Below are 14,801 nucleotides of genomic sequence, written 5' to 3'. Positions count from 1 at the left end.
GGAGGCATCATAATCCCAGACTTTAGCCTGTACTACAAAGCTGTAATCATCAAGACAGTATGGTATTGGCCCAAAAACAGACACATAGACCAATGGAATAGAATAGAGAACCCAAATTGGACCCACAAATGTATAGCCAACTAATCTTTGACCAACCAGCAAAGAGTATCCAATGGAAACAGTCTCCTGAGCAAATGGTGCTGGGAGAGCTGGACAGCAACATGCAGAAGAATGAAACTGGACCACTTTCTTAACACCATACACAAAAATAAATTAAAATGGATGAAAGACCTAAATGTGAGACAGGAAACCATCAAAATCCTAGAGGAGAAAACAGGCAACAATCTCTCTGACCTCAGCCACAGCAACTTCTTAATTGACATGTCTCCGAAGGCAAGGGAAATAAGGGCAAAAAATGAACTATGGGGCCTCATCAAGATAAAAAGCTTCTGCACAGCAGGGAAACAATCAACAAAACTAAAAGGCAACCGATGGAATGGGAGAAGCTGTTTGTAAAAGACATATTGGATAAAGGGTTAGTATCAAAAATCTATAAAGAACTTACCAAACTCAACACCTGAAAAACAAATAATCCAGTGAAGAAATAGACAGAAGGCATGAATAGACACTTTTCCAAAGAAGACATCTGGATGGCTAATACACATATGAGAAAATGTTCAACATCACTCATCATTAGGGAAATACAAATCAAAACCACACTGAGATACCACCTCACACCAGTCCAAGTGGCTAAAATGAACAACTCAGGAAACAACAGGTATTGGCTAGGATGTGGAAAAAGGGGAGCCCTCTTTCACTGTTGGCGGGAATGCAAACTGGTGCAACCACTCTGGAAAACAGTGTGGAGATTCCTCAAAAAATTAAGAATAGAACTACCCTATAACCCAGGAGTAGCACTACTAGAAATTTATACAAAGGATACAGGAGTGCTGATTCATAGGGGCACATGTACCCCAATGTTAATAGCACTATCAACAATAGACAAACTATGGAAAGAGCCCAAATGTCCATCAACTAATGAATGGCTAAAGAAGATGTAGCATATAGAGACAATGGAATACTACTCAGCGATGAAAAAGAGTGGAATCTTGCCATTTGCAACAATGTGGATGGAACTGGAGGGTATTATGCTCAGTGAAATAAGTCAGTCGGAGAAAGACAGATACCATATGTTTTCACTCATATGTGGAATTTGAAAAACTCAACAGAAGACCATAATGGAAGGGAAGGAAAAATAAGTTATAAACAAAGAGGGAGGCAAACCATAAGAGACTCTTAAATACAGAGAACGAACTGAGGGCTGATGGGGGTTGGGAGTATGGGGTTGGGGAAAATGGGAGATGGGCATTTAGAAGGGCATGTGTTGGGATGAGCAATGGGTGTTGAATGTAAGGGATGAATCATGGGAATCTACTCCTGAAGCCATGACTACACTGTATACACTGTATATTTAGCTAACTTGACAATAAATTATTAAAATTAAAAAAATTAGATGAACTGTTGAAATAGTCATCAATGATCTTATCAACTTATGGCAATAACCTTATTTGTAAATATTGTCTATCAAAATCATGGGTTTTGGCCAAAGAAAGATTTCAAATTATTATCTCTAATAATGCTTTTAAGACAACGAGGTAGTCATAGATACAGTGGAGGAAGACACACACACACACACACACACACACACACACACACACGGAAATCAAGAAATAAAAACACTCTGCTGTTAAAAACTGGATTTCCTAAGCAAAGTAGCTTTCCTCAATTATAAATATTGATAATTGCACTACTTACCTCAAAGGATAGCTATAAATAGAATCTCAAAATAATGTGAAAGAACTCACCAAAACAAAACAAAACAAAACAAAGCCACCAAAAACCCACAAGTGAAAATACAACTATAGACATTATATATACTTTTAATTATTTTGAGGTGAAATATTCTGTAATGTTAACATAACTTCCTTTTATTTATTTTTTATTTCTTTTCAGTGCCCCCATCGATTTCTGGCAGCAGTAACATGGTGGCAGTGGTGGTTAATAACCTGGTGAGGTTAGAATGTGAAGCCAGAGGTATCCCTGCCCCAAGTCTGACCTGGTTGAAAGATGGCAGCCCTGTCTCTAGTTTCACTAATGGGATACAGGTACTCTTTGTTATTTCTTAAGGGCAATCTACCACCTGATTATTAAATACAGTACAAACAGGTAAAGCTATTAACCAGATTTGGAAAATACAAATTAACAATTGTTATCCAAAAACATACACATATATATACATCCATAAATACCATAGCCACACTTGGGATTTCTAAACAATTCTTTAAAACCCACTACATATAAGAATTCTTTTATTTCATATGTAGGTACTATATATTGACCATTTGTTTTAGCCTCTTTCTTTCTTTCTTTCTTTCTTTCTTTCTTTCTTTCTTTCTTCCTTTCTTTCTTTCTTAAGTTCATTTATTTATTTTGGGAGAGAGAGTGCACAAGTATGGGAGGGGCAGAGAGAGAGATGGAGAATCCCAAGCAGGCTCCATGCTGTCTGCTTGGAGCCCAGCACAGAACGCAAACTCATGAACCATGAGATCATGACCTGAGCCAAAACTAAGAGTCAGGTGCTTAACCGATTGAGCCACCCAGGCACCCCCATCTGTTTTACTTGCTTCCTACCTCCCCATCTCTATTCCCTGCCACCACCACAAAAGATACCTCGCACAAAGAAATGTTAATCAACAGGGGTGCCTGGGTGGTTTAGTCAGTTAAGCATCCAACTCTTGGTTTCAGCTCAAGTCATGATCTCACAGTTCATGGGTTTGAGCCCCGTGTCAGGCTCTGTACTGACAATGCAGAGCCTGCTTGAGACTCTCTCTCTTTCCCTCACTCTCTCTGCTCCTCCCCTTCTCTCTTTCTCTCTCAAAAAGAAAAATGTTGATCAACAGTAAAAACAGGAATTTCCTCATAAAATTTATATTTAAATGTTTGGAAATATTAATGAATTAGAGAGAGAACCATATAGACTGTATTTAATTTTACAAAAACATAAAATAATTAAGAAATACTAGAAAGGCAACATTGTAAGAAATGAAATTTGAGTCTGAGAAAGCATTTAAGTGCTTTACATTGACTCAAAATTAAAAATATAGAAGCATAAAATATAAAAATAAAAATATAAAGCCTGGGTGGCTCACTTGGTTAAGTGTCTGACTCTTGATTTCAGACCAAGTCATGATCTCACAGTCATTAGATTGAGCCCCATGTTGAGCTCTGCACTGACAGTGAGGAGCCTGCGTGGGATATTCTTTCTCTCTCTCTCTCTCTCTCTCTCTCTCTCTGCCCCTCTCCGCCCCTCTCCCACTCTTGTGGGCATTCTCTTTCTCTCTCTCAAAATAAATAAATGGACATTAAAAAATATATAGAAGCACATATATCTCATTTAAAGTATACTTTAGTTTTATTTTGCTTAGCAGGGAATTTAGTTCTCCCACCAATCTACTTCTTTAGCTTTTCTCAAAAATCCAATGCTTGCAGAATTTGGGACCATAAAAGACCCAGACTTGATGTCAATATTTTAGAAGTACCACTAGACTAATGGGTTAAAAAGCTATGAATATGACTAATTTATTTGGCTGCTATTTTGCTATTCATCGTAACTTCTTATTTATTCTACCCAAGAAAATTAGAAGGGAAATTAGCTCCTCTTGTTCTCACTTATTCTCATCTTTCTCCCCTGGTGGCTTTCTCTCTCTCTGTAGTGAGTATAGATGGGATTGGACTATCACTTGATCTTGTTTTCAGTGATTGCTAAGTTTGGTTCTAGCTTTTTTTTCACAGTCTTCTTTCAAAGATAGGATGGGAAGTAGATTTTACGATGGTTGCCCACTAAAAATAAAATAAAATAAAATAAAATAAAATAAAATAAAATAAAATAAAATAAAATAAAATAAAAAAATAAAATAAAATAAAATAAAATAAAATAAAATAAAATAAAATAAAATAAAATAAAATAAAAATAAATCTGACAGGAAATAAAATAAAATAAAATAAATAAAATAAAAAATATCCAAGTGGAACTCTTTCCGGAGGCAAATGTCAATTGATCAACCTCAGAAAATAGGAGAATAAGGCTGTTTATGCATATGTTTCTCAGAGGGGCATGTTAGTTATTTATCTTTCTTATCATTGATAGGTTCTGTCTGGAGGCCGCATCCTAGCACTGACCAGCGCACAAATCAGTGATACCGGGAGATATACCTGCGTGGCAGTGAATGCTGCTGGGGAGAAACACAGGGACATTGACCTTAGAGTATATGGTGAGATATTTTAATAATTACTCCTGCTCTGATATAGATGTGTTTACTTCCTAAGATCATTGAGGAAGTTAAGGAAAGTTGTTGATAAAGAACTATGAGCAATAGAAATGATATCACAGTATCAACTCAAATCAAATTCTACCTTTCTGCCTTGTATTTCACTTTGACTGATTTTCCTTTCTTAAAGTTCTGAGAAATTAAGATAAGCATACATCCAGCATGCCGGGTATTGGTTTCACAGAATACTCTGAAGAACAGATGGCTATGGAAAGCAGCTTTGCAATTTGAAAGATGAAATCTCACTAAAGAAAGCGTCTGTTCAAGTAGCTCTCTTGATCCATTCTACTCAGCGCCTAGATTTTATTACTTTTAAGTTACAATCAGCATATTTTGTAGTCCATGCTATGTCTATGAATTAAAGGCTATTTGAAAAGCAAAAGTTAAACTAAGCATAAATTTAGATAAAATTCAAGTTTTTTCTACTTACGATGCAGCCATAAGGTACAAAAGGAAATGTCTAATTCTATCACAGCAAAAGTCCTCCTGCACAAAGTTTGGTCCTAATTGGGCTCCATCCATAAAATGTGCTTTTCATTCCACAATTTAGTTTACCTTTCCATTTAGAGCTGTTTTAGACTTTTTTCAGCATCTTATTTGAATTATATTCCTTAGTCATGGAATAATGGAATTGTTTCTCTGTGCCCCCTCAAAGAGTATCTGGATTTTTTTTTCTATTTTAATTCCAGTATAATTCACGTAGTATTATATTAGTTTCAGGTGTACAATCCTAAGTCCTCCCTCACTTCCAAATAGTTCATTCCTATTCCAAATATATCACTTTTTTTTTTTTTTTACCTTCAAACCATGTGGGTTGACTGCTCTTTATACATTTGCCAAAAGCAAATGTAATGATCACAAATAACTTATAAGTCATAGTTTTTTGATAGAAAAAAAAAAAAGCCTTGTTACAGAATGGCTAACTTGTATGACAAATTGAGCTGGAAAGTCCCAGTTGGCCTTAGTAAACTATGTTCTCTCTTTTCTGTTGCTTCTGCAGTCGACGTGAGTCCACATTCCGCCTCCAGCTTTGCTGGTGCTGTGTGTTTGACATAACAGATGTGTCTAAAATGCCCAGGCCCAGGGAATCTACTTCTTCCTTAAATCTAACTGGGTCATTTTTATGTATTATGAAGAATTGGAATGCTGTCAATCTGAAACATCCTTAGAGAGTGATTCATTAATCAATCTAAGTATATGATCCAAAAGCTCCTGCAATCATTAGCGAGCAAGTGGAGGGATGACAAGAGTATTCTCTGAGTTTTAGTCAGCAGTGAAAATCTGGGAATGGCTCCTTCCGTTTCTACATTGGTTAATGTCAAAAGTGCTGGAGAGATGATAGAGAATTGGTATTTTCCAGGAGTCATAAAGACATGCATCACTATTTTTTACCATTTGCCAAGACATTTCCATGCCACCCTTTTGGTCTGAAAACTGGGACTTTTCCTCCGTTATAAAATTCAGATGGCTAGCTAATATGTTTGAAAATGTGGACATGTATTCAGCATTTAAAATGTAGATGCAGGGGCACCTGGGTGGCTCAGTCGGTTGAGCGTCCGACTTCGGCTCAGGTCGTGATCTCGCGGTATGTGAGTTCGAGCCCCGCGTCGGGCTCTGTGCTAACAGCTCAGAGCCTGGAGCCTGCTTCCAATTCTGTGTCTCCCTCTCTTTCTGCCCCTCCCCCACTCATGCTCTGTCTCTCTCTCTCTCTGTGTGTCAAAAATAAACATTAAAAAAAGTGTAAAAAAATAATAAAAATTTTTTTAAAATGTAGATGCCTAGCAAGCAAATAAAGAAATAAAGCCAGCAAGAAAGAATAAAACTGAAATTAGTTTCCAATCTGTCCTCCATTCTTAGCATTATCTCTATATATCGTATTCCTATAGTAGTATATATAGTAGTAACGTTGACAATCTCACGTCTCATTGGAGCCTAATGAAGGTCTATCCCCAGCAGTAAACCCCTTCAGATTTACATTGTAGATTGTGGGGGTGATAAGAAGAGTAGACAGTGGGTAAAAGAGCTTTCCCCACTCTTGTAACTACAAGAGTAGTTCATTAAAAAATTTTTCTCTAGTATAAAACCAGAATGGCGCTAAAACAAGAGAATTGGGTTTTTAAATGATTACGATTCCTGTAGTACCTTTTCTTTAAACCTAAGCTCAGAGAACTTTGATAGACATCACTTGTGCTCCAGCACCTGAACAAGTATAACCCTATAGCAGTGCTGATTTTGATAATTAAATGTAACAAGTTTAATGCATAGGATGAGAAACAGACATAATACACCCCTTCCTAAGCAGCACAACCACAAAGCTAAATAGGGATAACATCTAAGGAAGCTGAGGTCTAAAGGGCAGAAGCTTGTTCTCTTCTCAGACTAAACAAAAAGTTGGGAATGAAAAGACAGAAAATATAGATGAGTTTCAGTAATAGATACCCTCAGCTGTAATTAGATTTGCTTTATTTTATGTTCCTTAGGAAACAAATACGCTGTTGTTTTTGCATTTTTCCTCTCAATTTAAAAAAAATCTGGTTTCTTTTTGAACTTGATCCAACTCATTTAGCTATAAAGAAAAATAATTGGAAGAAAATATTTGGGAATAAATTACCATTCTGCTTTTGTGAATTATTTCTGACTTTTACTTCCACCAGCAGTCATAAAGAATTCACGTTCTTTTGTAAATTCTATAAATACTCTAAGATAAACATATTTTTATACGGTCATGGTACTTTTTTATGCACCGAGACCAGACTTTACCTGAAATGATTTCCAACCTGTTAAATTGGCTACTTTTTAAAGGGCTGTTTGTGCTAAGACTGATGAGCACATCTGTTTTCATAATACCTTAGAAAATGGCCAACTGTGCTGCTTTTGCTAATATGATAGCAGTTTTAATCTCAGACTGGTTGTATATCTTTTATCTAATGTGTCACATATTAAAAACAATCCCACTGTTTTCCATTCCCCATAGAATAAGCTTATCGAGAGCCAGATGTCTGTGTGTGCTTGAATTTAGCAAAGGTGCATCGAGAATCTCTGCACAAATGCTCTGTTACTCTACTCCAACTATTGCATGTGGCATTTCTTTGCATCATGGCATCAGTACCTTTGGGTTTAGCACAGGTCCTGCATCCAGAAATAGTACGAAAAAGTGGCCTTTAGTTTATATGCCTTTCCCTCTGTAGGAGACATGGTAGCAAAGAAACCTCCTGGTTGCAGAATCGCAGTGTTACTAGTCAAAACCTATCACGTTTGTTGTCGTTTTGCCACATGCCACAGTATCCAGCCCGAGATGATGGCACATGGACTATAGAGTAACGATCCTTACCACAAAAAACTTACTTCAATCAAAGCATTTGTTAAATCCCTCAGGATTCATTTCACTGCAGCTTAACCTTTCTTGTGAAAAAAAAAAAAAAAAAAATACTACAAATATGGTACGTTTCCTACAGTCCTGAATAATTAGGGGATTTAGTGAGAAATGGCCAAGGAAATTCCTCTGTGTGTTTTTTCAGAGTGACCCCTTTGTAACGGGCCTGATTTCATCATTAGTTTGTGTTTTTTTGAAGTATTATAAATACAGGCCTGAAAGAGCCCTCACGAGGTTTTGGAGCCCACCCTCTCCTTCTTGGCAGGGCTGTACCTAAACCATCTGAGACAAATGATTGTTTACTCTATTTTTTAATACACCCAAGGGAAGGAGGTTCCTTAGACTTCTCCAAGAGCACACTGCAGTGTCTGACAAGCTCAATAGCCAGGGGATTCTAATTTTAATCTCATTAAAATTTCAACTCATTTCCTCCTTTTATGTAATTGTATGTTGTACAGCTGGTCACTGCTTTCGTTTTGTTCTTTATTGTGTCATTTATCCCACATGGTCTTTATTTTATAGAAAGCTGACAAGGCATCGTGGAAAACCAAAAAGAGCTCTAAACTGCAAGTCAGAAGACTCCTAGCTTTGCCACAAATTAGTTACATAATTTCTTTGTTATCCAAATTTTTATTTAAATTCTAAGTCACATTATTTCAAATCGGTCATTGTCTGTCACTCACCTCACGTTTTATATACCGTGAGGTGGGACTGGATGATCTCTTTCAACTCTATTTTTTAATTTTGCCTCTGTGTCTATAAAGTTTATTTTCCTTTGCAAAAAAAGATATAAATAAATATCAAAAGTATATATATGCTTTTAATTATTGCTATTTCCAAAATGTTTCACGAGTGACTTACCACTTTGGAAATCTTAAGCAGGAACATCTAGTTCAAAAAGTTTCTGAAATAGGCAGTTGGGGAGAATTTCCAGTTCTAAAACTTCTTAAAGTGAAAGGTTAGCAAAAAGTATTTCTGTTCAATAGGAACATGTTAATCAGTGATTTATTAATACTTGACTCTGAACCAAATGAAGCAGAGGGTATGCTGGAATTATAGTGATCCTACATCTTAAAAGAACAAATAAAGCTATTCTGTGTATGTCCTGATGATTAATAAAGATAAGCAGTGTACTGGCCTGTTTTATCCTGAGGGAAACCCCATCTTTCACTTAGTTCCACCAAATATTATGGGAGAAGAACAGAACATCTCTGTCCTCATTAGTCAAGCCGTGGAGCTGCTATGTCAAAGTGATGCTATCCCCCCACCTACTTTGACTTGGTTAAAGGACGGCCGCCCCTTGCTGAAGAAACCAGGCCTCAGTATCTCTGAAAATGGAAGTGTGTTAAAGGTAAGGCTATGGGTTCATATACTTCTTATAATATTCCTAAGCTCATGGCTTTGGTATTAAAGTTGCCTGTCTAGGGGCACCTGGGTGGCTCAGTCAGTTAAGCGTCCGACTTTGGCTCAGGTCATGACCTCACAATTCATGAGTTCAAGCCCCGTGTCGAGCTCTGTACCGACACTCAGAGTCTGGAGCCTGCTTGAGATTCTGTGTCTCCCTATCTCTCTGCCCCTCCCCTGCTCGCTTTCTTGTGTCTCTCTCCCTCTCAAAAATAAATAAACATTAAAAATTTTTTTAAAAATTGCCTATCTATAAGTGTTCTACTATCTTAATCTTATAAAATTCTAGCTACCCTTTCTTTTAATGGGGTTTTGTAATATTTTTAAATTTTATGCTTAGTAGGATTTAGATATTTGTCTACCCATATTTATAGCCAGAAGCCATCCAAAAATGTTTCTAGGGAAATACTACAGAGATATTCTAATGAGCGCTTCATTTTTAGCCATTCAACCAGTCAGCAAATAAACACTCATTCTAGGTATTCTGCATAGGACCTGAAAAGGTAGACACATTTCCTACCCTCAGTGTCTTCCAATTTTGCATAAAATATGAAAATTAACCGTTCAGTTGAAAATGCAGTAAGATAAGTCTGAGTTAATCGCTATTTGGATGGCACAGACAATACATTTTAGGATGATAGCAAAAGGTGAGGCTGTGGTTGCCTGAAGGTCTTGGAAAACTTCTTGACTTTTTATAGGTAGATGGGACAAAAGGCCTGACTAAGGAAAGCAAATAAGCTAGTGTGGCTGAAACAGAATTAACAAAGTGAATATGTGGAAATAATGTTGACAGTGTTGATTTGAGTGAAGTGAGAGCTAACGTGAAAACTAGTTTAAGGAATTAGGATTCAGAAAGTCAATAAGCCATTGGAATGTTTGTTTATAAAGTCTTCATAATAACCTTATTGAGAAATTGAAAGAATGGCTAAGTAATCTGCCACCATTACTAAGTGTCAGAAATGGAATTTGAATACAGGGTGTATAGTTTCAAAACTCATTCTAGTAACCACCACACCACATAGCCTCTTGGTAAAGGAAGGTTATCACTGGCAAACAAAGGGAGTCGAGAAATGGATGATGGTGTCAGCACATAGGAAGCTGAGAAGCACACACAACGAGAGCAGAAGCATGGGAAAGAATGGGAAGGAGTGTGAAGTTGTGTCTGAGAGGCAACCCAGCAGAGACGTTAGGAATTATGATCTGTAATAATGGAGGTGGGTGAAGGAGAAGTGAGAATAACTGATGGAGGAAAGTAGGATAGTCCTTTGAGCTATATAGCGGGGAGTGGGGGGAAGGCAAAAAAACAATGGCCATCCTCAGAGGTAGACCAAAAGCTCTAGAAGGCAACTGGTAGAATTCTCAAACCCCAACTCTGGCCAAATGGGAGAGAAGAAGACAATTGTAGAAACACAAGTCCTAGCACTGGTAGGGGAGAGCTATGTGTGATTAGAAATGTCTTAGCAAATTTCAGAGTATATAAGTTGATTTCTCCAGAGCACAGATATTAATAGGGCTGGGAAGCCAGAAGAAAGGAGATGGTGAAGAAATCCTGGCATCTACTGAATTCCTACCACGGAGGCTGACCGAGGTGCCCTGAAGGGTACAGGTCCCATTGAGGGGTGTTGGGAGACAACTTCATGGAAATGAAAACTTCTACAGAACTTAAAACACTGAATTGATCAGTTAAAACTATCTCACCTGTGCATTACCCAAAACAATTCATGCACATCTTTAACCAGGTAGAGTAATAGATTCTTACTGCTTTAATTTGCCTAGAACACACTAGGCAATGAATAAATCTTTTTTATTAAGTTTTTATTTTAATTCCAGTATGGTTAACATGCAGCGTTATATTAGTTTTAGGTGTACAATATAGTGATTCAACGATTCCATACATCACCTAATGTTCATCCCGACAAACGCACCCCTCAATCCCCATCACCTATTGCACCCATCCCTCCACCCACCTCTCCTCTGGTGACCATCCGTGTATTCTGTACAGTTAAGAATCTATGTCTTGGTTTGTTTCTCTGTCTCTTTTTTTTTTTACTTTGTTCATTTATTTCTTAAACTCCACATGGAGTGAAATCATATGGTATTTGTCTTTCTCTGACTGGCTTATCTTGTTTAGTGTTATACTCTCTAGCTTCATGCATGTTGTTGAAAATGGCAAGATTCCATTTTTGTTTATGGCTGAATAATATTCTGTTGGATACGTACAGCACATCTTCTTTATCCATTCATCTATCAATGGACATGGGCTGCTTCCCTAATTTGACCATTATAAATAATGCTGCTGTAAACACAGGGGTGCCAGTATCCCTTTGAATTAGTGTTTTTGTATTTTTTGGGTGGGTACCCAGTAGTGTACCTACCTATTTTTAACTTTTTGAGGAAACTCCATACTGTTTTCTACAGTGGCTGCCCAGTTTGCATTCTCACCAAAAGTGCAAGAGCATTCCTTTTTCTCCACATCCTTGCCAACACTCGTTGGTTTTTGTTTTAGATTTTAGCCATTCTGACAGGTGTGAGATAATATCTCATTGTAGTTTGGGTTTGCATTTCCTTGATGATGAATGATGTTGAACATCTCTTCATGTGTCTATCGGCCATTTGTGTGTCTTGTTTGGGGAAATATCTGTTCATTTTTAATTTTTAATTTTTATTTTTAATTGAATTATTTGTTTTGGGCTGTTAAGTTGATAAGTTCTTTATATATTTTGGATACTAAACCTTTATCAGATATGTCATTTCCAAATATGATCTCCCATTTCGTAGGTTGCCTTTTAGTTTTGTTTATTGTTTCCTTTGCTGTGCAGAGCTTTTTATTTTTATGTAGTCCCAATAGGTTATTTTTGCTTTTACCCCTTACCTCAGGAGACATATCTAGAAAAATGTTACAATGGCCAATGTCAGAGAAATTACTGCCTGTGCTCTCTTCTAGTATTTTTATGGTTTCAGGTCTCACATTTATGTCTTTAATCCATTTTAATTTATTTTTCTGTATGGTGTAAGAAAGTGGTCCAGTTTCATTCTGCTGTCCAGTTTTCCCAGCACCATTTGGCAATCAGTAAATCTTCATCCCTCCTCTCTATGAATTCTTTATGAGATGATTTTAAGGACCTGGAACCCCAGGTTTGCATATGTTTATCAACAATTATGTGACTTTGGGCAATTTATTTTTTTAATCTTTAAATTTCTTTTCAAACATTTTTTTAAGTTTATTTTTAAGACAGAGAGAGTGGAGTGGGGCAGGGGCAGAGAGAGGGGGGGACAGAGGATCTGAAGCAGGCTCTGAACTGATAGCAGAGAGCCCAATGCGGGACTTGAATTCACAAACCATGAGATCAAGACCTGAGCTGAAGGCAGCCGCTCAACCAACTGTGCCACCCAGGCTCACCAAGGCAGTTTAAGTCTCTGAAGTGTTCCTCGTTTTTCTTAGTAAAATAAGGAGGTTAGATTTTAAGTACTCTTTCAGGTCTAATATTCTTGGGTTCTCCATCTGTGCTTTGATAAATTCCAGCTCTCTTTGTTCACATCAATCCATTAATAAGTGTTATTCAGTGCTTACTGTGCACCCCTAGTACACTAAATACCTTCAAAGATCAGTCCGGCTCTAATGATTCTCTCTTTTGAATGTTTAAGCAATTGATTGCAAACTTATTTAGCAATCAATCACCTACTGTTTGTTGTACCTCTTATGTTATCTTGTGTTATGTATTCCTTGTTTATTATTGAACACTTTTTAAAAAATATTCATGTACTTTATATTCTTAACTAGATTGTAAAATCACAAACTATATGTTACACTATACTTCTTGGTATCTTCTAGCTATAATATCTGGTACAAGGTTCTTAATAACTGCTAAATGGTCAATGAATAAATGATGAAGAGTGTTGATGCATGTTGCAGATAAATATATGGAAAATGTTTACTGATACTCAGTTATCTATCAGGCACCAAACTAGCTGCCAGGAGATTGAGACTAACTGCATATAATGCTTGGCTTAAAGAAGTTTACAGAACCAGTATGGGGAGAAGACATGTAATAAATCAAAATAAAGGTGTTATTTTACTGAATGATATCCTAGAAATATACAGATTATCTATTTTAAAGCCTTAAATAACTTACTCAGAAATTAATTGTGACTTTTGTTGCTATTTTATGTGAACTTTATTTAATTATATGTAAAAGGCCTTTCTAGACCTTCAGCCACTAATATTAATTACATTAAAATAAAGTATGATACATGTAGATAAAAATTATTGAATCTTGATTCAAGTGTTGGAAGTAGGTGATGGGCATGTAGCCATACATATTACTATTCCCTTTCCTTTTCATATGTTTGAAAATATCTAGAATACACATGAAAAATAAGTCACAAATAACATTAATAGAAAAATTCCAATTACTTATGAAATAGAAACTGAGGTTTCAAAATATGGTTTTGTTTTTAGATTGAAGATGTTCAAGTTCAAGACACTGGTCGTTACACTTGTGAGGCAACAAATGTTGCTGGAAAAACTGAGAAAAACTATAATGTAAACATTTGGGGTAAGTGTGATTATATGTAATTCCTTCAAAATCAATCATAGGTAGATTTCCTGAACCTAAGGATATTGGTTATTAGAACTTTGACATGGGACACTTCTCCTCTCCTGCCTGAACTTATACCTTTAGTTCTTGCAACCAGGATCTTCTAACGATCGAGCTTTCTCCATGAACTGATGATGGCTGGATCAATTGAAAGAGGTCAGAAGGCCAAATCATGCACATGGATTTTGTGTGTGACAGAGAGAACACCTGTGCTTGCTTGGTGGTGGGATTACTCTGCTGACCAGTGAGAAAAGCTGTCCTCACTTGAAATTCTACCATTTGTTACCAACTAAGATGATTCCTAGGAATTATCACAACTGTACTTGGCTATGACTATCTGCTAATTGTTAAAAAGTGCTCCAATTTCCAGTATATTCACCTTTATTTTAGTTACTTGTTTAAATTCACTTATAACGTATCATGCCACATTTCTTTGATTGTATTTGTTTAAACTTTTTAACTGTTGAGATCATGAGCTGAAATTTATCTTTGATTTATAAAAGTTTATTCGAAACCACATTTTTAAAATCCAAATAGGTAGAAGAAGTAATTTGATTCCAGTGGAGAGCACATATCTTTTAAAACTTCAAAACCCTGAATTTATATGTAGAAAATAATTAATTATAAATCATTATCATTGAGGAAGGTTATGAGAAGTGCTATTATTCACCCTGTGAAATGACTAATTTACCTTTAAAGAGTAAAATTTACTAAATAGTAAATTTATTTACTACATATTAGTTATATATCATTAACATCTATCCCTACCTCCTTCCATCCTTTTTCTTCCTCCATTGCTCCTTCCCTTTCTTTCTCATTTCTTTCAAATGGGAAAAATATTCTTGTAACTCCCAGTCTGGACAAGACACTGAACTAAGTGTTTTCAAGTAAAGAAAGTGTTGTCAAGTGTTGAAAAAAAAGAGAAAAATTAGAGCTGATGATCAGTTAGAAAGTGAGGTGAGAAATTCATTTTTGCAATGGTATATTGAAGATGTGTATAGAGTGTCCCTGTGAAGCTGTCCTCTGTGCAGTCGGGAA

At 36.4% G+C, this 14,801-nt stretch overlaps 1 protein-coding gene across 3 annotated transcripts in view; it reads left to right on the top strand.

Moving 5' to 3' along the window:
- HMCN1 (hemicentin 1) overlaps positions 1 to 14,801 on the top strand; it is a 470,876-nt gene that overhangs the window by 309,477 nt on the left and 146,598 nt on the right. For all 3 annotated transcript variants that reach the window (XM_060643679.3, XM_060643685.3, XM_060643687.2), the window contains 4 exons: positions 2,014 to 2,165; positions 4,208 to 4,331; positions 8,937 to 9,112; positions 13,625 to 13,721. In XM_060643679.3, the coding sequence (XP_060499662.1) occupies positions 2,014 to 2,165; positions 4,208 to 4,331; positions 8,937 to 9,112; positions 13,625 to 13,721 (549 nt within the window). The remainder of the gene's footprint in view (positions 1 to 2,013; positions 2,166 to 4,207; positions 4,332 to 8,936; positions 9,113 to 13,624; positions 13,722 to 14,801) is intronic.

The sequence above is a fragment of the Panthera onca genome, chromosome F1 (assembly GCF_046562875.1).
Source record: "Panthera onca isolate mPanOnc1 chromosome F1, mPanOnc1 haplotype 2, whole genome shotgun sequence".
Classification (NCBI taxonomy): Eukaryota; Metazoa; Chordata; class Mammalia; order Carnivora; family Felidae; genus Panthera; species Panthera onca.
Note: the sequence above shows the minus strand (reverse complement) of the source record. Positions and strands in the feature narration are given on the sequence as shown.